The sequence below is a fragment of the Lepisma saccharinum genome, chromosome 17 (genome assembly GCF_977018435.1).
Source record: "Lepisma saccharinum chromosome 17, izLepSacc3.1, whole genome shotgun sequence".
NCBI lineage: Eukaryota > Metazoa > Arthropoda > Insecta > Zygentoma > Lepismatidae > Lepisma > Lepisma saccharinum.
In genome coordinates this window covers 47,757,881-47,782,153 of record NC_139245.1, presented here as the reverse complement: position 1 = coordinate 47,782,153, position 24,273 = coordinate 47,757,881, and the positions used below count along the sequence as shown (strand labels likewise).

General features: G+C 42.3%; 1 protein-coding gene across 5 annotated transcripts in view; it reads left to right on the top strand.

Moving 5' to 3' along the window:
* The window catches only part of Obsc (Obscurin), a 493,648-nt gene that overhangs the window by 162,360 nt on the left and 307,015 nt on the right, over positions 1-24,273 (top strand). For all 5 annotated transcript variants that reach the window (XM_083139413.1, XM_083139410.1, XM_083139409.1 and 2 more), the window contains one exon: positions 10,091-10,206. In XM_083139413.1, coding sequence (XP_082995539.1) covers positions 10,091-10,206 — 116 coding nt within the window. The remainder of the gene's footprint in view (positions 1-10,090; positions 10,207-24,273) is intronic.

Sequence of the window (24,273 nt, the reverse complement as noted above, 5' to 3'; positions counted from 1 at the left end):
GCACTTTGGTTCTAGATCCCATCATGTTACGATTAAGTCTGAGTTTCATTCCTAAAACCTGGCTTGCGTTGATGGATACTGAGAAATCCGTTGATTGCTCGGGTGAAGAACCCCGAGGGAGAGTTATGCTTGGCTCCGGATCCTGCGTTTCAATCGCCTTGGGATAACAGTCTCTGCCCATTTGTATATTTGTTCTCTCCTCAGGGAAAAACTTGATTATGACGAGTGCAAAGAACCGAGCATTCAAGACCGAAATCGTAAAGTTCTTCACGACAAAAGCGTTCCACTTGGAGCAGCAAGCCCAGCACGTGTAAGTGTTTCATTGCTCTAGTGTGTATCCATTGAAAGGGATTGCATTTCAACGCTTGCCGAGACGTTACACGGGTTCCTTGACCGATTTCTACCAAGATAAGTCAATGAGGAAGTGTTATTTCGTCAAAGAGGAGCCGGTCCCCGTGGCGGAGTGGTTAGCACATCACACTACCACGCCAGGGGTCCTGGGTTCGAATCTCGACCTGGGCATGGGTGTTTGTGAGTGTCCATTCATCAATTTCATTATACCATCATCACTCATCCCCATCTTCGCAATTAGCCAAACGTGGCAGAAAAGCGAAGTAAAATAAACCAAATCAATCATGAGAGACGAGACTACTTGCATCTTGTTTCTGCGGCATTTTCAACGAACTTGCATTTGTTATTATTGTTATTATCCCGAATATGTGACCGATCCATGTTACTTACCACTTCTCACATTTCAACATGTTCATTACCACCTGGCTGAAAATGTTAAGACAAAACACTAGAAACGAAAATCAAAATACACGAACGGTTTCTACTCACTATGATTGAAGTGACTAGACCCTGGGAGCAGCAGCTTTTTGGAGGACAAATCGCTGTTTCGTGGTCAGTTCATCTGGTCCAATCATCTACTGTTTCATATACCGGAGCACTCGTCTTTTGAAACAGCTCCTTAACTTTCCCAATGATGTTATGGTAACTCCTAGACTTTGGGATTCCCCCAGAGATCGTGCTTAGCCAGTACCGTCGACAGAGAATTTCATTTCGGTGAGCTCAAGGATGGAAGAAATATTTTGAGGTGCTACTATTTTCTGTGCATTTCACTCACTCACTTTCTATTTTTTTTACGTTTCTATCTTTCCAACTTACTCGTCTTTCTCTCTTTTTTTTTCCTTTTTTCTTACTTTATTTTCGTCTCTGTATCCCTCCTCCTATCTACTTTTCCTCTCTTCATTTCTTCCTTTTCCTTACATTTTCTTTGTCCCTCTCTTCCTTTCCACCTGAGTCTTTCTGTTTTCGTCTTGCCTTTTCTCTGTTGCCATATTTCCCTCATCCTTTCTACTTTTGTCCTTATCTTTCTTTCTTCCTTCAGTCCTGTCTCTTTCCACCTTTTTCTTTCTTCCCTCCTTTTTAACTTATTGTATCTTTCTCCATCTTCCTTTCTACCACCTCTCTCTCTCTCTTATCGTGTTTGAATCATTCTTCCTTTTTCTCTATATATTTCTATCACTTCCCCTCATTCTTTCTATCCTATATATTTCTACGTGTCATGCAGGCTATTTATACGGGTAAGGGGCTAGAACAATGGGCGCCCGCAGGAGAGGGCAAGGGGGCACTTGCCCCTCTGAGATTTCTGAAAACAGTTAATGTAATCCGAATGGTGAAATTGTAGAGATATTGTATAACAAATAGTATTGTTTTTTGTGACTTACAGGCCGTAAGTTACAGCAACTATTATTATTATTATGATTATCTAAGCTTACAGTCTATTTTACATCGATTATCTAACTATAAAAAACAGCTTTTGTTCTACATGAATTAATGTATATAGATATACAGAATATGGAAATTACAGTGCCGGATCTACAAGCCGCGAAACCCCGCAGTGCGGGGGGCGGACAAGTAAGCCTTTAGGGGTGGGAGCTCTCAGCCATTGACATAGTAGAGAGTTTGCGTATGTAAAAAAATAAACGTACAGTAGAGTCTCGTTTATCCGTCATAAAGGGGCTGGCAGAACGTCGGATAAGCGAAAATGTCGGATAATAGGGAGGTGTTAAGAAAAAGCCTATTAAACGTGAAACTAACGTCACATTTTTTCATAGTTTTTCTTTCTTTTAATACACCCTCCGTAACTCTTGATGCACACCATTTTTCTATTTCTAATAGTTTTCTTTTCCAGTCTCCTACTGTTACCCGTCCAACGCCAAAGTCGTCAGCTGCCTTCTCCATTGTCTCTCCCTTGTTCAGTATCTTGCTTGCCTCAAGTTTTTGTTCCATCCATACCACAACTTTCATTCTTTTCGTCGCCATTCTGTGCTTGCGTAAATTTCAACTTTTAAACAACACAACAAAGTTTGTCAAATTAACACACAGAGACACATACGCATCTAACAGACGATAAACCGATCCGCATACAATGATAAACTGCAGTGCACTGAGTAGCGAATGAAGAACTTGCAGTTCTTGTTGCCGATCGATGATTTTTATTTTCCGGTGGTATGTCGGATAAGCGAAGGTCGGACAAAAGAGACTCTACTGTAGTTGCTCAGGAGGAAAGAAATGAATACAATAGGGCTATATACAGGTAAAGCTAAAGTTCCCTGTGCATATAGCACTGTATCATGAAGGCACATTAAGGGTATGTGAAGGTAGGGCCCCACATATTTTCCATATCTGATATCTTGGAGGTGATGTTATCAACACCATGCTCCGGCCACCATTACCTTCCCACCGGGTATCATTTGATTTGAGGCTGCTGTGGGCCCTGGGGCCGCATTATGCGGGGACAAAGCCGGAAAAATTCCTACCTTAGATCACCCACCTCGGGTGTTCCACGTGTTAGTCATACTAGAATCAAATCAGGCTAGAATTTCACGAGAAATGCAATGGTGGAGGTTTCTTCAACCTATCTTTAACAGTGGCGTAGCGTTATAGTACGCCCGTACGCCCGGTGTTCCCAGATTTAAAATTTCAAAACTGCTTAAATGCTGTGATTATAAAGTAAAACGTGACTAATTTCATATATGTTTGACCTTCATGGCATTATAATGGCTATTTTTTACGATCCGCTTGCAACGCTCCACTCTCAACACTCGTTCTAGCATCTCTTTTCAATGCCTTTCCCGGCCGGACGACGAGCAGGTTCGGCGTACAGGATTCTATATTCCTTGCTGCAAAGCTTCGATTTCTACAGCACGCGCGTAAATGCTCTCTCGTACGCCAGCGTACGGAGCAGAGAGGTTTACCGTGATTGGTTCATGTGACCCTTCCTGCCTTCTGAAGCAGACGACAGCGGCAGAATTCCTACCCGGTTCTTCGCTCTTCGCGCTCATGCAACTTGTGCTATGTGATGCTACAATACGCAATATTGACTGACGTAACTTTACCAATCTCAAATATACTGCTTCTTAATGGCCACTGCATTGTATAATTTATCGCACGAACAGCGATGTTTATTAGAAACTAAAAGATCAACACAGTTTTTGTCAAATAAGTTGGTGAAGTCCTCGTGATAGAAATTCAGCTTGTGGCTGCTCTACCACTTAACCCGCAAAACTATTATTTTTTATTGTATTTTTTCGTTATTATCTAACTACTTAATATTGTGTGAATAGAAATGTTTAGCATTCATTTGGAAACTCTTAACATCGAATGGTCTCTGGAGAAAATTACTTTAAAATGTTTATCAGCATTCTCAAGATGTAATAAACAGTGGTCTGAATTACTAATCGGCACTGTTACGTCAATAGAGTGTACGATATTTGGATTATCCACCCTGCTTTTCACAGTGCGCCAAGACGACAGAGGTCCCTGGTTCGAATCCCGGGGTAAGCACGGGTGTTCTTTGTCAGTGTCCCTTCATCAATATCATCACTCATATTCATATTCGCAATTAACCAAAAGTGGTAGAAAAGCGAAGTAAAATAAACCAAATCAATCAGTAGTTGGATCGCACACAACAATGACGTCTACTGTTGTGCAGAGGCGCTTGTGATTCAGGTAGGTTTTTAATGACTTGCGTCATGCAGAAAGATATTAAAAAAGGTATAGAACACCAGAGTTCAAAACATCTGTGGCATAGTGAGGCATCTAATTTTCTAGCTAAAACATGCAATGATGATGTTTTATTGAAAACCCAGCTTACTTCAGGCAAATAATACCTGTGGCGACTAATACCATAAGTAAATTATTAAGCAAGAAAGGGCCGACTTTTCCTTCGGACTTGGCGTTCCCACCCGAAATGTCCATGCTACGCCACTGATCTTTAATCAGGAAAAAGTTACAAGTGCATGATTGTAACAAATGTATCATTTTGCATGTGAGAAAACAGTGTCATATATGTCACATCACCACGGGCGCCCTAACAGGAGGGCAGGGGGGGGGGGCAAGACCCTCTAGTTCTCATTTGGCTCCCCTATAAGGGGTTCCAATCCAATGAATATCTTTAAATACATATATGACATAACTTTTGCACACAGAAACTTCGCACACAACAGGTGGGAAGTTACGCAGGATTCTGCTCTGAAATGGGAAGAATCAATAATGTGGGACTATCACTCAGTTTGAGTGTCTTTCTTGGTACTGGTGCACACCATTGTGGTTCCCCCTAAGCCTAACCTCTAACCTGTTTCTACATGACCAATTGTACCCAGCCTAACTCCTTTACTTTTTATAGGGTTAATTTTCAAGAATTACACACACACATACATTATACATGTGTAATATATATATATATATATATATATATATATATATAATATGTATGTGTGTGTGAAGGCAGTTTGGTAGAGGGGGGCATTGGCAATATTTTGCGGGGGGGGGCAGGTTTGTAGATCCGGCACTGGGATATTACAAATGTATGTAATTTAAAAACATTAGTAGTAATAGTGATGTAATAATAACAAAAAAATAAAAGCAATCATAATAGCAGTAATAATATTAATATTTATAATAATAAAGTTTTTGTGACTGCTCGCCCTGAGAAAAAGTCCTGCGGACGCCCAATGACGACATCTCTGATTAGTATAAAGGCTCTAAATTCAGGAGTCCTGGATTGGGATCGCAGTAAAAATACATTTATTCCTTTGTTTGTCTCCCATGTAGGAACGTAGTAATGTGACCTAAACTAACCGAAATGCAAAAGAAACGCAGACACGTCAGCCGTGGCTAGTGAATGCACTCGGGACGTGGGAGATCACAAAAAGTAGCGGAAGGCGTGTTGTGGAAAGGTCAGGAACCTCCGTCGTATTTTAGTGCAGGCGTCTCGAGAGGCCAGCTGCTGCTCTGCTCTGCATAATACTTCTAGGAAGTGCGATAAGGCGTGCTTGTGCATGGGAGGGGTAAAACTAGTCCCAATTTTGACGTACAGACAACGGCAAAGATAATGGTAGGCAAATTGTCCACCGCTATTTTCACTACTTTGTATTGTACATCCTGTGTTGTTTTAAGGAATGAAACTATGTTGGTTCGAAGTAGGCATTGTTCTCTGCTTATTGTCGTCTTTATTTCAATTCATTGTCATCACATTCTGTAAAACAGACCGAATGAAAATGGTGGTAGCCAATTCGCCTACTGTTTCTTTTGCCGTTGGGTGTACAATACCAGATATCGGAAAACTTAAAGGAAAGTCGCATTGGAAAATGGCTGGGGTGTAGTTTACTTCTCCCTCTTTCTGTCGACTCGAAAAACGTAATCCAAGCACACGAGCAAAGCTCATGGTGGTTGTGTATCCTTGAAACTCTTCTTCCTGATCATGTACCTGCAATATTTAATCATGTACAGCGGAGGCGCTGATGCAAGTTATAACAAGATAGGTTATACTACTTCTTAGTGTTAGTAATATTGTATATGTAAAATAGAATAAAATTGGAATAGGACCTGGCAACACTCGTGAGTGCCAATGGAGGAGTAGAAGAGACGGTCGTGTGAAATGTTTCGTGTCGCGGACTTTGTTCATAAATAGTTGTCTTCATGTGTAATCTGTGTAAGTTAGCTGCTACTTCTATATGTGTTCAGTGCATCAATATATGAATCTTCTGTTACACAGACTGTTATTTCTTGTGACATTAGTGTTTTCCCTGTCCATGTGTGTGCTAGTGTACTTTCGACATTCATCTCCTACTCGCTGTTCCGAGGTGAGATAATCCGGTACGATTTGGTTGAATATTGCATTCGTTTGTACCTATATCCGGTTACAAAGTTCAATTTTCAGTTCTTACAACAGCGAAAACAAACTAAACGTACACCCATGAAATTAGGTGGGTGGCAGAAGTTCGTGCTGTTACCACATCAGAGCTCAACCCCGTGAAAGATCTCGTTGTAGAGTTGGTCTTCGTAATCCACGTAATACAAACTGACGGCATTTGCTCGAAAGGTCAGGGATGACACAAAGGTGCCCGGAGAGAGGTCGGTCTGACGCTCAAACTAGGCAACGCAGCCCGGTTGACGTTGCCACACAGTGCGCGGGAACCAGCTACTTTCGTCCCGCTCTCGCTTTGCCTTTCTATAAAACAGAATTCTGCCCAGCCGCCTATTATCATGGCCGGGCGTTTAAGTATGGTACACTCACCTCCCTTAGTGCTCCGGCAGTTTGTTTCTTTATACGCCATATTTTCAGAAGATACAAGTAAACCTACAAGTACCGTGCGTCCATTTCGATCTTCAGCCGAGAGATCGGGAGAAGCGTGGCGCGCGGCGCTGACGGAGATGCCGACATTTGCGGCCTGTAATGCCCGCTTATTTTTATGGACATACGCAGACATTTATATAAATATTGCAAAACGAGCACTAACCTGTGTTATAATTTATCATCTGTAATTCATCCAAGTTCTGCCCTTATATACACAAAAAATACGCTTTAGAAACGATGTTAAGAGCCACAGATAATTAATAGAACATTTTAATCATAATTTTGACCAGTAACGTCCTTCTTAAGTTTATATCCTTGAAAGAGTTTTGTGGCGATGGGAATCGTTTGGAGGTTTCGAATGTGCAACACTGTATCAAGATTACGCTGCAGACGAAACCCTTAAAAGTGATGGTTTTCGTGAGTTTCCTTGCAATCCGAAATCTCCGACCTCGAGCTTTTTGTTCCTTCGCGACTAGATGAAGACAGCTGTGAATATAGTGGCGAGCAATGTAAACCAAGAGCGTGTTAATTTCGTACTGTGCGCAAGAGTGTTTACTTGCCGTTACTTGTTTGTGTTATTGCAGTGTGTATGTGTGTTGTGTCAGTTAGACGATTGGAATGCCAGCCGCAATGTTCACGTTAGAACAAAGATTTATTATGTATGACACGTACATGAAAACAGACTCGTGTCGAGACGTGTGTAGGCAATTTGTACAGAAACTTCCAGGCGTTTCAACTCCACATAGAGATACGGTTAGACATCTTGTCCTTAAATTACGAGAAACTGGATCGTTAAATTTTAAAACACCTAAGCAAAAACGACGGATTCTAACCGAAGCAAAACTCGATGATATTGGTGCAGCGTTAGAACGTTCTCCAAACAAACCTCTACGCCGTGTTTAACAGAAGATGGGCGTGTCAAAATCATCGTCACATACAGCCACTAAGCTACTAAAATTAAAACCGTAATCTTATAACACAGGTTAGTGCTCGTTTTGCAATATTTATATAAATGTCTGCATATGTCCATAAAAATAAGCGGGCATTACAGGCCGCAAATGTCGGCATTTCCGTCAGCGCCGCCCGCCACGCTTCTCCCGATCTCTCGGCTGAAGATCGAAATGGACGCACGGTATATCAATATACGCTGTATAAAACATACCTTATTACTAACTTTATTGTCCGTAAAGAAGATTGCAATAATTTTTGAAGAACTAATGTCCAGCAGTGAAGTAAATAAATACAGGGTTTCTAGTTTCTACTACCAATCGGAATGCGATATGGATACAGTACCAACCAGGTGCCTGTAGTCTCGTATCACTCCTTGCTTTCGTTTTGAAGCCAGTGGGCGGAGCTTAAGTCTGTCTGCGTAAGATGGCCGCATCTACTTCAACCAATAACATCAACAGACAGAAGAACATCGCATTGGCTGCTGCAAGCGCACGCGGCTGGAAGGAGCATGGAAGTAGACTCAAACTACAAACGCAAACTTGAGGTTTACTTTACACTTAAATACTACAAAACAAACTATAACTAGCGTTATTTGCTTTTTGAATATTATCCCTTCAAGTTTCCTGTCGCTTCTGTTAGTACAGGCGTGTGCTGAGCAGGCACCATTGCTTCCTAAATCTTACTCAAAACTACACAAAATTACATGCTTTCTTACGGCATCTTCGAATGTTTTGGTCTGACTTCTCCGGTTCTGTCACGTGACCCGGCTTCAGAAACAGAGCGCAGAGCTTACTGCTCCCTTTCTTACCTCCATGGTACCAACCATACTCCCTTGACCTTACATCTTGCGTGTGACATTTGTCCCGGCTTTATTCGTGGCAGACGCTCCGGGCATTCTGGTGTGTAACGGCGAACCTTCTCCGAAAGCACTGAATGGTGAATGTCTGCCACGCAGAACACCCGGGGCTGCATTTTGGCAAGCTAAAGAGGCTCTGACGTCGGGATAATCATATGAGGGATTTATGTGGTGTCGTCTATATGTGTCGTCTTGACATTAGGCAATACTATTTTGTGTAATTTGTTTGCAGTGAAGAGTGAAAATGTAGACAGCAGATATTATTTTGCTCACAACTTTCGTGAAGGATAAATTCACAGAACATGAACAACAGCTATTATTACATTCGTTCATCTTATTTATAAGGAGAAATCTAAATAGCGACAAGTATATAGAATATTATCTTCTCTAGACTCTAGAAAGTTCTTTCACAGGGGAGCTTCTATATCTGTACCTTTGCTGCTCCTGTTGCAATCTGTGACTTTAAAAGTTGTCATGCAAATTCCCTCCGCATCTGCGTCAAAGGTCAACAGTTCACAAGTTTTCGGAACGAAGCGGAGTTTCATTGCTTCGGCCGGGGATGGAATGTACTTAAGGCACTATGATTGAATATTGTCCATTTTTTCTTCTGTTTAATCAAACGTAGTATAGTGTGTGCAGTAAGGGATTATTTTCATAGCAGTCAACACTTCAAAAATCGACGTTTTAAAAGATATAGAAAAATGTAGTATTTGTATGATATTTCTAATTTTTTTATAACTCCCCTCCCCCACACACATTTTCTTTGTAATCTTCAATTTTATTTTAATTTTTATTTTAATCTATTCTATTGTATGGGATTTTATTCCTTTTGTATTTTATTGTACTTTCTTGTTCAATTTCTTTGTAATCTTGAATTTTATTTTATTTTATTTTTATTTTAATCTTTACTTTTTGGGATTAGGTGGTAGACCAGCAACAGCTGAAACTCGCCCAGCAATAAAGTCAATTCAATTCAATTTACTTTCATTTAATACTCTCAAACTTTTGAAAATTGGACTTAGTTTACAAAGCCCCCCTGATAACTCGTGAGCCCCTCCTGGATATCAATTCTAGCTACGGACCTGCTTGCCCCACTAGAATTGATTTCCGTTCAAGTTTGAGGAGGGACAATGCTTGTACTTGGCAACACTCGGTACCATCATGCATTGCGGCAAAACAGTAAAATAATTAAAGTGGCGACTGTGTAGGAAAATGCAATGTGTGTGTGTGTGTGTGTGTGTGTGTGTGTGTGTGTTGTGGGAAACAAAATTCCCTGTAACTGTTCAGCCTTAGATTTCTTTATGTGGGGTTACGTGAAGGACATCGCCTACAGCAAGAAAGTTACGGCGTTGGTGGAAATGAAGTACAGGATCGAGGAGGCTGTGGCATCAATCACCGTGAATATGATCCGCAACAAGTGGAGTGAATTCATCAATAGACTTGATATTGTGAAAGCCACTCAGGATGTCCATGTAGAGGTTTGTTAATAATGAGAACTATGTTCACTAAAAATTATTTGAGTCAATGTCTGTTCTTTCCGAGAAACATTTTACAGTAAATATATTTTGATCTGTTATGGGGTGAATAATTTGTGAACACCCTGTATAATTTTAACATGTTTTTCTTTTTCTCGGAAGGTGACGGAGCTGTACATAGCGTCGCAGGACTACACGCCCCCCTCCGACGACGCCGACGGTCTCTCCTTGAAGAAGGGCGACGCCGTGGAGCTCGTGGACGCCGGAGATTCAGCCAAGTAAGTGTATGCAGCTTCTCACTTTGTGTCCTTCTGCCGCGATGGCTCTATAAATATAGACAAAAATAACTCCATTCAGGTCCGTAGCTAGAATTGTATATTGGTGGGGCTCATCCCTTATCAGCAGCCGCCATCTAAAGGGGCAAGCCATGAAGATGAATTCTGAGTATATTACAACTTATTATGCAAGACTTTTAATCCTGGAAAGGAAGTGAAATTAATTACCACTATACACTATTTAAAGTAGATATTTCTAGGATTGGGGGAGCTTCAGCCCCCCCAAGCCCTTCCCCTGGCTACGTGCCTGACTCCATTCTATGTCTAAAACATTGTTTTGTTTTGCCACGCTTGTGTTCTGAGCTCTGAAACTAACCTTGGGAAACTATTCCTACGACGTTTGAAGTTCCACTACTCCAGCGGTATTCACAAAAGTTGGCAACACTATTAAGTATTGTTTCCATGCTTAATGAAACACGTAAAATGCTGACCAAGGCAGAATATATTGTCAAATAAACACACCATAAACGTAAATAAGCTGACCAAGGCAGTAATTTATTTTATTAAAAACATAAACTAAACGTAACGTTTTAACCTTCTAGCAAGGTCTTCTTCAGACTCTGCACCAAGTACAAATGTAACAAGATACAAAAACAGGGCATTATATATACACAAACATTACTCCCTCCAGACTATTAGAAAGTTGTACTGGAACTTTCTAGCAGGTGGCTTTCCCTTGTCAACTGTACTTTCACCTAAAAGGCTAAAACATATTTACTTCCATATATAATGTGGTTGGACTTTTTATCTCACGCTGTTTTTCCTTCATTTTTCTTCATTCTCCTCTCCTCTTTCTCTCTTGTCCTTTCCACTCTTTCTAACACCTTCTTCCATTCTTTGTTTAACTTCAGCACCCCCCATTTCAGTTCATTGTGTCTTCTTCACCTTTCTTCTCTATTTCCTTGGCCTCCTTCCATTTTCTCACTATAGTGGAACCACGAGCAAAACAACCTGCGCAGACCCGCGGCTCCTGTGCACAGTACCCCCGCGAGTAGGGGAGGGGTAGAGTGGACCATGCTTCCTTATGGCACGAGGTGGAGGGAAGAAGGGAAAGTTGCGCGAGGACTTTTCGTCCCAAGGTTTTTTTTCCTTGTGGTCGATCTTTAGCATTCTCTTCTCCCTTCCTATCTGCTTAGCCTCATCCCACTCTATGACATGTCCTGTTTCTCTCGTGTGTTTAAATATCGCATTTCTCTCTCTCTTAAGTCGTACATCATCCCTATGTTGTTTCAACCTGTCTTTCAGCCTCTTTTTCGTTTCTCCTATGTACACACTCTGACATTCTTTACATTTCACTTCGTAGATAATCCCTTCCTCTTCTTCTTCTTCTCTGTTTTCCTTTTTCTTTTTTGCATTCTTCACTATTCTTAAGATGCTTCTATGTGCCTTCAACGGGTATTGAATCAGGGACCTCTTGATTACAAGGCGTTCACGTTACCACTATGCCATCAAAGAGGCCGACAAAAGTAGCGTGAAGAGTGCACTCACTTCATCAACTCCCTTGTATTATACTGGTCGCATTTCCAGCTGGCGGCTGGGAAACAGTGAATCAGCGATCAGTTGAATCTTCTTCGGCTTGCGTCGGGCTTTTTCGAGTCACAAGGTACCGAACGCTGTTAGCGGAACGAAATAAATGAGCGTCGGATACACCACATGTTGCCAAACGTACTGTAAACTAGAGAGTTCTCAGACAACGATATCGTCAGCACCAGAAATCAACGGGGGTTAATGGTACAATTGACACGTGGTCCTGCACAATGAAGTTTTCGGAACGACTACCCACAGGTCGGTAAACAACTAGCAAACACAGAAGTACGCTTCGCAATGTTGCTTCGGGAGAGCGATGTTACCTCAACAGCTTTTACTTTGCAACTGAGTTTGTTGACAATGATTGAGAAATGATTGAAATTTGCCATGAAGGTCAGCAGCCAGTTCAAAATGGAACCGACCTGTATGGTGGAAGTCAGCGAATGTTCCGTGCGGGGAGAGATTTCCGACTGCGCACTGCACCACAAGATCAGCAAGCAGCAGAGTAAAAATGGGGAACCGTTTACACTGAGAGGTCGAAAGTGCTGTGGGGGAAGGCGCCCTCCTTTCCACGGTATCGTTTCTTTTCTTCCTGTAATTACAATGTCACACTGCACTGTTTCTATGGACGAGATGATAAGATGTTTCCCACAGCATGAACGCGATCAACGAAGCCTCCTGTCTCGCTCACTCCCTCCTTCCCACGCTCTCTGCAGTACGCGTGTGCATACGATAGCGTTCTTTCACTAACACGGCGGGTTGACCAGGCCTGTCACAGAATCTCGCTAGAGTATATACGTCCTGTTGACTGTGCCTCGCCGATGGCTTGTTGATAATGCCTTCGCCTTGTAATAAAGGGGTCCTGGGTTCGATATCCGGTGGAGGCACATGGCACAGTGGATCGGATCCACTTTAAACTGTAGGTACAGTTCCGATTAGCCTTACTGTGCGTAACGTAGACTTAAAAACAACAAATCAGCAACGTCCTGTTGACTGCAGGTCAATTTCGATTAGCTTATTGATCATCAAGTGGACTTACGGGAAAGAACGTGTAAGAAAACACAAGACTAAAGTAAAATGAAACGACACGTGACTTGACTCGGCAGCTGGCTTCGTTCGACTTCGACACGGTGGACAGAGCGGTTTCTTCTTTCTCAGGTTCATGTGTAGGAGATAGCAAATCGGACAATTTTCGATCTCGCCACCGAGGTTTCTTGGTTCGAATCCCGGCCTTTGTTCTTCATCTGTTCATCTGATCATCACTCATCCTCACGATTAGCCACAAGTGGCAGAAGAGCGACCGTAAATAACAAAAGGAGACTGCGAGATACGTAGTTGACCGGTGGGACCAAGTCATCTCACAATGAGTTTGCGCGTAGTAACTGCGTCATTCATTTCCTTGTTATACATATTTTAACGAACTTTCCATTTTTTTTAATTTTTTTTTTCATTGAACCTTTCAGGTTTTATTTCCCACCAGATTATGTTTCCAAGAACTTTCGATGCAGCGAAGAACGTCCTTCCTGTTTCCAAGAACGCCAGTGCTCGATATCAGTTCGTTCTGACTGGTCTCGTTAGCATTAAATATTACCGCACCTTGTTGCATCCTACTTGCCAAACCTATCCCCGTAGTTTCTGCGAATTCTTCCCTTCCCTCTGCGTGAGGTTCCTAGGTACGCCAGCGGCTTGAAGTTTCCTGGATTCAGCATCGGAGCCAGGCAATAATTTCATGCGTCGGAACAGCCGCAGATGTTTCCCTCCGCCAAATTGCTTTTGCCTTGCTGCCAGGCGGGAAACAATCAAAGCGGAAAGTTTTGGAACCTTTCGCAAAGGTCAGCGAGAAAGTAACGCTTGACTCCCGTGCAGACACTTCAAGGGTAACCCTCTTTACAATAACACTTGCTTGTTTACTTTTCACCAACTGCAAGAAACGCCGACTACCGAATGGCTGGTGGTAACGTTGTCGCCTTGTAATCAAGGGGTTCCGAGTAAGATCCCGGTGGAGGCACATGGTGTTTCTGTTGTCACTTTAAATGGCAGGCCCAGTCCCGATTAGCCTATCTGTGAACAATGTGAATTTAAAACAACTAAAAACTTTACGATTTGGTACACGTATGTAGAAATTTCATCGAAAAATGGTAGGCTTGACCACGACTCGATTCCGAGCTTTTGGCATACCATGCCATTCTTTTAGCAACTGTACTACCGATCTAGCCCTCGTTTTACCCCATTTTTTCTTTGTCGCTGTTTTTACTGGTTTCAGACTCGCTGTCTGCTTCAGGCTAATGAGTCACGTTAATGAGAGTAAATAGTGTAGTCGGTAATGCGTCTGACTACCACGCGCGAAACCCAGGTTCGATTCCCGGCGTGTCATGTAACATCGGAATTTTTCCTCCCTTCTCCCCCATATAGCTTATCTGGGGCTCACCCAGTCTCAAATCAATGGATACCTGGGTGCAACCCTGGGAGGGTAAAGGCGGCCGGAGTGTGGTGCTGTTCACATCTCCTCCAAAATGACCGCAATCGAGGTGTGGCCCTGCCCCCACATCCCCTAAATGTGCCTTCATTGCACGGTGCTATATACCATATTAATCCACAAGATTGTATTTTATTTAAACTTTCTCTGGAAGCTTCATATTAACCAGGACATTCACTTGTTTACACCAGTTGTCTGTCTATCCTCTGTGGTATTTCAATATTGCACAGTTAAGCGTTAAGCAAACTTCCTGATGTGTTGAGGAAACAGGTGTTTCATCAGGAAAATAGGTAGTCAGCTGTTTGCAATAAACAGGTAGAGAACTCACGATTCGGGATCGGGAAGGAGCTCGATGGCCTGGGTTGTTAGAGGTTAGACAGGCTAGGAGAGGACTGACTTTTGTTTTGGATTTGAGAGAGAGAGAGAGAGAGGAGGTTGAGATAAAGGACTCGAGAGGTCAGAGTGTCGCTGGTGAACAAGCAACGAAGTCCAAAGAACGTTTACATTAATTGTACTCTACGTCATTTTAAATTCGTCATTATCATTCTTCAGATAGACAGTAATTTATCCAACCAACATGCATGATTCAGGTTTGAAAGTTCATAAAACCCAATGAGTGACCATTGCCTTTTCTAGTTGTTTAGAGATTTTATTTCAGATTTGCCTTTCGCACACAAGCATTTAGATGTGTCATCTTAATGACAAGTGCTCTCATCATTTATGAGGATGAATGATGAATAAGCTACATCACTCATTGATTTATTGTGGGAGTGGCAGGTTTTGATCCCCTCATTCTGTGGAATGATGCGATACCTAGGTGGTTCCCCAAAATATCTGGATTTCGGAAAATTGTTTGTCCGAATTCGTAAATGTTACTATCCTCATTTCGGAGGGAATCCGAATTTCTGAGGGAAGAGGTTCATATTGTTTCTACATTTTATCATGAAGAATTAAAAAGTCTCTTAATGTGCTTGATTTTAACTTTTTGTCATCATTTGACGATTATGTACAACAGGGCCTGTTCAGCGTGCTAGGATTTACGTAGTTGTCCTCCAGTATCTACGTATCTCTTACTTAAGATTGTGCACAGCGCATAGTACCATCTTTTGCCAGCTTTAAATCTATCTTCTACATCATTTTTACATGTTACCAATGAACGCAAGAGCGTTGGTAAAGGTAACACCGTATTCAACGTTTGGAACTTAACAGGTATAATGGTTAGTGCTTGTGCAGATAAGAAGAAATTCGAAATTAGGATTCTCCTGTTTACTCTCCGGATATAGAAAAACCAAATGTATCCATCACTACTCTAATGTCTGGGAGAATTATTTAGCTGTGGCCGAAGTCCCACTTTGTCTGCTAGTCTCGGGAGGAAGACGTGCTTTGACGACGCCAATCGGACTGCAAGAAACGGAAGGCAAGTTGATATGAAAGTAGCGTAGAAAGAGTATGACTGGGAGGTGGAATTCAAGTAAGAACGCTCTAAGGCCCGGTTTGGACCAAGGCATTTCCTTTAACGTTTTTGCTACTATAAATGCTATGTAAATGCTTCCAAAACTCTTACAGCAGATAGTACTTTACACGGAAGCATTTCATGTAACATTTCAGTTAGCTCTTGCGATTACAATGTATAATATATACAGCACGAAAGTCACATCGAGTTACACAATCTCTGGTGAGTTGCCGTTGTTCATAATTGAAACAACTAAAATATTAATGCACAGGGGCATCAAAATTATTGGGGGGGCTCTGATCACTGAAATAAATTAATGACTCACTCTCTCCCTTTTTTAAGTTTTGGCCTCAGTGTTCGGAATCTCATAAAAGCCCATGAATTCCTCAAAAATAACAAAATTGTTATTCACAGTTCGAATGCAGAATATTAATTGTCCACGGATGGATATGTCACAAGTTTCGTCAACCATAATAGCAAAATATTCCCGACTTTTAATATCTGCTACCAGGGAGCGCAAAACAGATCTCCCTAATATATAAATGATCTCGTTCTGAATGTCATGTTAGAGCCATTTGTAGCCCAAACGTCCCATCCACTACCTTGGTTCGTCTTTTGAAACTCTTTTTAGTAAAAATTTTAACAATACTCATAATTACATACTTAGTATATCGTAATACGTCACGTGTTTTGCTGTCTCTGGTCATAGTCCCCCCAAAGTTGATGGTTTAGCGGTCTCAGCCCCCCAAAGTTGATGGTATTTAAAGTTAAGTTCATGTGGTACAATTCAGAGTAAACTTTACAAGAGAAGCAAAATAATACATTAGATCCTCTTAAGCAAAATTATTCGGGGGGATCTGCCTCCACATCGTTAACATTGGGGGAGCTCGAGGCCCCCCCCCCCCAATGCCACATGGAGTCGGCGCGTATGTTCATGCATGTACGTGTACTGTAAACGTTACAAGGTCTGTATTTAAGCAGTGCTATTGCTTTGTACCTAAAACCTTTTTGAATGAAACGTTATTCTTCTCGGTTGAATAGTTATCGGCTTTTAAAAATGTGAAGTGATAGATTGTTTACATCTCACACTGCCGCCATTACAACTGCACTCGTGACCTAGAGGTCGCTTCTGATTGGTTATGCTACGGAAATAGAGCCGGTCTATCCTTGAGAAATGCCATGAAATATCCCTACGATTTTTCACTTTACCCGGTAGAATTTTGGTCATGGCATAAATGTTACGAAAAATGGTAAGGAAAAGGCTTTCCTCTAAAGCGCGCCTAAGTTCAACGCCCACTTCGTGTAGTCCTGCAAACGCAGTCAAACTTCGTTTTGTTTGGACGGAGGACCATTCCCCCTCCTGCCCCGCAGAAGAGGACCGAAGCAATCGTCTCGCCGAATGATGCAAGATGCTCTATGGGTATTTGCGCTGCTATTATTAGAGCGACGCGTGTTTTTGCTTTGTCCACGTGTTACCAATCAAGAGAATGCATGAACGGTTGCGGCGGTACTCGTCTAGACTCGATCTGTGTGTAACATTTGTCCGGCACGTCATTTCTCGCTTCAGGGCCGACCACTTGTGTACACAAGCGAAGCACTTCTCGAAGTCGCCTGCGAAAGCAAACAACTTACACAGCTTTACTCGAGAGTATCACTTTTTCGTGGAATTGGTCCAGGCAGTAGCGGCTTCTGCCTATACGCACATTCGCACCCAAATAAATCTGTAATGCAAATCATTATTATTATACTTATTGATTGAACTCTGTCTCCTTCGAAACATCAAGTGTTCCCACGCCGCTCCACCAAGAGAGATGGTGGAGAAGCCTGCGATCAGTGATATCAACCCGCGTAGACCAGGCCGCGAACGGGACTGGAACACAATGGTAGTTTCGCTCGCTATGACGCTGTTGCAGCAGTCGCGTAGAGGACGCTGATTGGGTGTTTTGGCTTGAGCGCCGTGTGAGGGGCGGTTGCATCATTTAGGAAGGCTGTGAACGCAGCGATCTGTGTGCGAGCGAATGTAGTGTTGCAAACCCATTCCATTGGAGATCCTGTGACGGAGTCGATGCAACACATACATCATCGCAAATTGATGGATTTTTTTTATGAAAGATAAATTTCGATGGTATATTGTCCCGAGCATAACAGGGGAGGGGAGAGGGCAACTGAAAACAAAACGGGTGTTTTAAGCATGTCTTTGCTTCGTGCATCTTGGTCAAAATAAACGGCCTCTCTGGCGCAGTAGCCGAATTACGTATCAACCCTCGGGGAGGGAGCGTGCATCAAATAGTCAGCTGTTTTGCATTGTGTGGTTGTTACTGCGTTACAAAATTATTTAACGCTGTCAAAAGGTCGTTCCTGTTTCAGTAAAATGTTTGATTTCATGATGAATAGGGAAACTGTACATAGCGAAAGCAGGCTTAACTTTATTGAATTTTTGGAGGGAAGTTAGCTACAAAGCCTGTAGCAACTGCAGTAATATATGGATACGGCGGAAGAGAAAAAAAATTCTGAAGTACGATTACGAAGCAGGGCAGTGTGAACTTAGTGAGTACTGTTATTTGCTTTAACATTTATTATTCTCTTGATTTTACTTGATTTGCTTGGTTTGATCAGGCTGTCATTATAAATAAACAACAGCTAGATAGATTGCAACTGATTTTCTCCATGTGGTAGTTGGATCGGCTTCTTTGGTGTACGCCAATGTTATTATTCTCCTTGTTCAATAATATCAGCAGAGCCGGGGAGAAAGTTTTTACGAAATATTTTGCAAATCGACAATAGTATTGATATTGTAGATCGATATTTCTATGTTTTGAGTGATTTTGTCAGGTTATCGAATGCTGAATTACATACTGCACAATGACATCGCTCTTCTCGTGATTGGCTGGATAATTTCCGAAATATTTGAAATTTGTAAAAAATATTCGTGTTAAATAAATCATGAAATACGTATAACTCTGTCATAGCCCCATTTTCAGTGAAAGGTGATCAAAACATGGGTAGCCAATATATTAAGCTTCATTATGTACGCAAAAACGGGTGTGAGTATTTCACTTCTGGACGATAGACTGAAGTGCACACCCATAGAGCCAGACCACGAGCCGCCACTGGGTCCAGGGATACACTAGTTGGTGCAACCACAACACACCAATTACTGATCGTGAAGGAGAAATGGAACTATTTCGATTCATTTGAATTTGATTTTATCTGGATAAGAAACACAAAGAGAAATCTATATTTATGTTATGAAGCTATAATATTCATGTGCCGGCATAACTGGACATAAGAAAATTATATGTACCGTGTGTTTCTCTCGCTCTCGGCCCCTGATTTTTGCTTACAAAAATCAAACTGTCCGTCATAATGTAATGAAATTTCCTACGGACATGCCTTGGTGTATGAGAATCATGGTGGCGACACAGCCAGTGTTGGAAGTGGTCGCTATTAGCACCAATGCATGCCTGCACACGTTATTTCCAGTTTCTTCGCCAAATATTGAATATTACAGGCGGTTTCCAAACACCAAACTGTGCAATAAATTGTAGCTGGCACCCCTTTATGGACTCCATTTTGTAGTACACCCAACGGCGAAAGAAACAGTAGGCGAATTGTCCACCACCATTTTCATTCGGTCTGTATTACACAATGTGATTACAATGAATTGAAATAATGACGTCAATAAGCAGGGAACAATGCCTGCTTCGAACCAACATAGTTTCATTCCTTAAAACAACACAGGATGTACAATACAAAGTAGTGAAAATAGCGGTGGACAATTTACTTATCATTATCTTTGCCGTTGACTACGTGCGAGCGATACACACACGCAGTTCCACTGAGTACCGACTCATAACTGCACTGCTTTGTTACTGTACTGTATACGACGCACGTTTTTAGAAGCGATATCGGGCGGAGCTACTGAGAGCGTGTCCTTGGCGACCAGCCAGTGGCAGGAGTGCAACGTTGTACAGTTAGGAGACTGCGGCGCGCAAGTTAAACGCCGTGTTCTGTATGTTTTCTTGCGCGCAAGAAGTTTGCATAAAACTCGCCACTTTAAGGTTAATCATAAGATGGGAGACGACATTTTGAACATGACCGTCCAAGTCCCATGAATTTCCGTCACCTACAGCCGGAGTTATTGCTTCTCGAAGAAACACAGGAACAACACGTCTCTTCACAGACACACACAATGACCCTTTCGTTTTCCATCCGTGTTCAGTCTGTTTTTTTTTGTTTTTTTTCGTTGCCACCGTGTTGACCCCGCTGAGTTGTTGTGTCTTGGTAAAGCTATGGGTGTCAAATTCGGCTGAATGTACACAATAACCCTTCATTGTTGTGGGCGTTCACAAACATTGCGAGTCAGTTAAGTCAGTTTGAGTTCAGCGTTTTCGTAACAAGGACGGTGTAAGATAATTATACCGTACGCCACGAAGAACAGTTGTGAGAGGATTCAATACAGCCCTTATTGATTGATTGATTCGATTTATTTTACTTCGCTTTTCTGCCACTTTTTTCTAATCGCGAAGATGAGGATGGGTGGTGATATGATGAAATTGATGAAGGGAAACTTACAAACACCTATACCCGAGAACCCTGGCGAGGTACCGCACTGTGTAATACAGCCATTATGTTCGATAGTTGTGCAATAGTTTGTGTTCCGTGAGTGTTATTAAATAATGTTGCGCTGGCTCCTTTGGTGCAGTAGTTAGCATATCGCGATACGACGCGAGGGGTCCCGGAGGGCCTCCCCGATGGCGCAGTGGTAGCGTCATTGCCTTGTAATCAAGGGGTCCCGGGTTCGATACCCGATGGAGGCACAAGTGGTTCGGATCCCACTTTAAACTGTAGGTCCAGTCCCGATTAGCCTTACTGTGCATAAAGTGGACTTAAAACAGCAACTCAAGCGAGGGGTCCCGGGTTCGAATCCCGGCCTGGACATGGATGTTTATGAATGTCCATACATTAATTTCATTATATCATCACTCATTCCCATCTTCGCAATTAGCCAAAAGTGACAGAAAAGCAAAGTAAAACAAATCAAATCAAATTAGTAACGTTGCTCTCGAAACGTAGTACCAGTAGTACAGGCATCGAGGGTAAAATATTAAGTTCACAAGACAGAAATCTTACTTTTAAAGTATATTCTTACTTCAATGAATTGGCGTCGGAAAAAGTGCGTGATGAAACAGTGTTTTCTCAGAGTCGAGAACTTAGGGCTAAAGCGTGTGGTGTATTTGTTTTTACTGTGTTGCGTAATATAAAACAGGGTAAAGTATCTACCACAGAAATCGGTGACCGCCTATTCAAATCTCCTGGGAAACATACCAGAAAACAGAAACGAGCGATGATGATGATGACCTTGCAGTTCCTCTACAATAAATACCTTGAAACTTCTTTCAGGTACTAGTTTCTCTTATATGCTGCAGTGATATGATATAATCCTGTGTAGAATTCTTTACTATATATTTCAATGTACTCAAATATCACGTGCATGCATTATATATAAAAAGTTGAATATTGGACACAACGAATTCTCTGTGTTCCCCTTCCGCTAGCAGTTGGTTTGACAACAGCGCAAGAGCGCTGGCAGCGTATTGGCTGAACTCATGTTCCTTCTAAAAGCGTACGTCGTAATAATCACGAACCACTGCTGTAACCGAACCCGAACAAACACGAACTACTATCAGGTGCGTCACAACAGCAGGGCCAAGAACTCAGACTGAAAGCACACGTTCTTAGGATTGGCATTTAACGGCAGAATCGCTCAGGTGCACCTACTTGCCCACGCAAGGACTATAGACACTGTGGCGCCATCTCTAATGACGTCACCATGCTTCTAATACATCAAGGTATGTCCGTAGCAAATTCCATTACATCATGACCAATATTTTGATTTTTATGAGCGAAAATCCATGGCCGAGAGCGAGTTAAAAACCCTGTATGTGAATGCGAATTTTTTCCATTAAACATATTTATTGCTTTGCCTCGCTTTTCGTTGAAACGATGAGGACGAAGGAATTAGACAAAATTGATAAAATGTCATTTCCAAATAAACATCCATGCCCAGGGTGGGATTCAAACCTACATCCTTCGGTAATGTGATGGTGATTCGTCCGCTCAGCGCGCTTGACCACGGCAGGGTCGTAACATTTCACGTTATGAAGGTACGCCCAAATGAAATTATATACGAGAGTTTATGTTGCCTAAGTTGTTTCATTGCATGTTCATCCTTAAGGAATGATTCACTCTGTAAAAGAAAGATATTTTTGGCTCCGCTTCGGTTAGCTTCTTGTCAGAAACTCATCTTTACGTGCTGAAAGCTGTTCGCAGCGAGACCTCATTCTGAGACATACAAATCTATTTATATAGGCAGGTGTGAATTACACTCTCGTTCACACTTCCCTTAGCACCTCACCCCCTGTTTCTCCTCCTCTTTTTCCAGCCTCTCAGAATTGCTCAGCGGTAAAGCAATCGCCTTGCTTGTTGTACTCAAGGAGTCCTGTGTTCGATTCCTTTTTTTAAAACGTGGTCCTTTCTTCCCCTCTCCCTGCCCTCTCCTCTTTCTTCCTCTATCTTTTACCCACGTGTCGTTATAATATTTTTACAGTAATTAAACTTGTTGTGGTGTAGATGTGTCACGTGAAATTCAAGCACTCAGTATTATTAATCACGCCTATTGATTGTATATGATCTAAGGTCTGAATTTTTCCGGTCTTGTCCCCGCATGAAGCGTCTCAGAGGCTCACCAAGCCCCAAATCAATGGGTACCTGGGAGCAATCCTGGAGGATAAAGGCGGCCGGAGCGTGGTGCTGATCACATCACCTCGAAAATGGCCGAGATCGAGAATGTGTGTGGCCCTGATAAGAGCATTAATTTTTCCACTCTGGATATGTCTATGCAATAATCATACTGAGCATTTCCATAGATGCGACCGTTATGGTTAATTAACGAACATCATAGATGACGTCACATAGAGGTAAACGGTAAAGCTATCTCCTCCACACTGTAACATGCCATGAAGACATAGAGGCAGGTAGGGCCCCACACAGAGCAATTTCTTGAGTTTTGTTTTCACTACACTTTATGTCCTTCCACCGGTTATCGAACCTAGCACCTCTTGATGGCAAGGCGATGACGTTATATGCTCATCCATTTGTGAGGGTGAAATGATGACCACCATGCTCCGGTTACCTCTAACCCACTCTCCAAGCACCCATTTATTAGTGGCTGGGTGAACACCAGAGCCGCTTCATGCAGGGCCATTGCTAGAAATCAGTCAGAACGGAAATCGAATGTGTGTCTCCGACGTGTCGGTCAAGCGCGCTACTGACATGACCACCGCAGATAATTTGGTCAAGCGTAAGAATAATTTCAAGATTTATGTAATTATTTTCCACATACACTTCACTTACATTTAAATATTATACGTGGATATCCTTATTCGAAAAGGCCTCGTAATCAAGGGGTCCCGGGTTCGATACCCAGTGGAGGCACATAGTGGTTCGGATCCCACTTTAAACTGTAGGTCCAGTCCCGATTAGCCTTACTGTTCATAAAGTGGACTTAAAAACTAACTCAAACCAAACCAAATCCTTATTCGAAAACAAAGGCAACCCAGAAGTGTCATTTCTTTGTGGGAATACCTTAGAGAGCAAGGATATATAGCCTATCATACCGAAGGCATGACTCGAATCCGGGAGCCCGGGCTCCATAGTCCGATAGTCTAATTATTTCATAAAAAGGGCCACCTGCGATATTCAGCGGATGTAAAAATCCGCTGATACGAATTCTTCCGGAATCGCAGGAAACATACTGCAAACACAGCTTTACGCTGAAAGCACCGTTATTGAGAGACGCGGGCATAATAACTTTCCCAAATATCTCGTAGAAATACATGTTTAGGGTAAAATGTTGATTTACTCGTAATTGCCAAGTTGCTCTGTAAAGAAAGTGCTTAGTAGGCGCCTGCGCGCCTGTTACCCTCTGACGTCACTATGTTGCTTTCTTATAGATTCGTAGATACCTTCAGCCGTTGTCCAGATAGATACTCTGAAATTTTCCAAACACGACGGGCACGCTTTCGTGAAGCATAACGCACGCTGAGACGCGGATAAATGCGGCAACAGACGTGTTTCCGGCGACTCAGTGGGCGATACCCTTTAAGATATCCTGCAGATACATTACGAAAATTCCGCGCGTTTCGCTTTAGTGGGCGTTACACCATTTGATTTCAATAGAAGCAGACAACAGGACTTCTGTTGCCGCGTTTCCACGCGTCTCAGTGGGCGATATGCTTGAATTCCACCTTGAGTCACGACAGAAAGAACACCATCCTTACTGTGATAAACAATTTGATATCAGAAGACCTTGCGAAAGCTGCTTTGATACAGTTTCACATAAGTATGCAGCAGTACAAACCAGATAGCGTGTCGTTTTGACATGCATCAACATCCTGGGGCACCAAAACCTTCCAAGCCTCTGAGAAGATCATCGGAGAACAGCCACGACTTGTCCCATGCGTGTGCACTTTTGGCAGGGACTTATCTACAG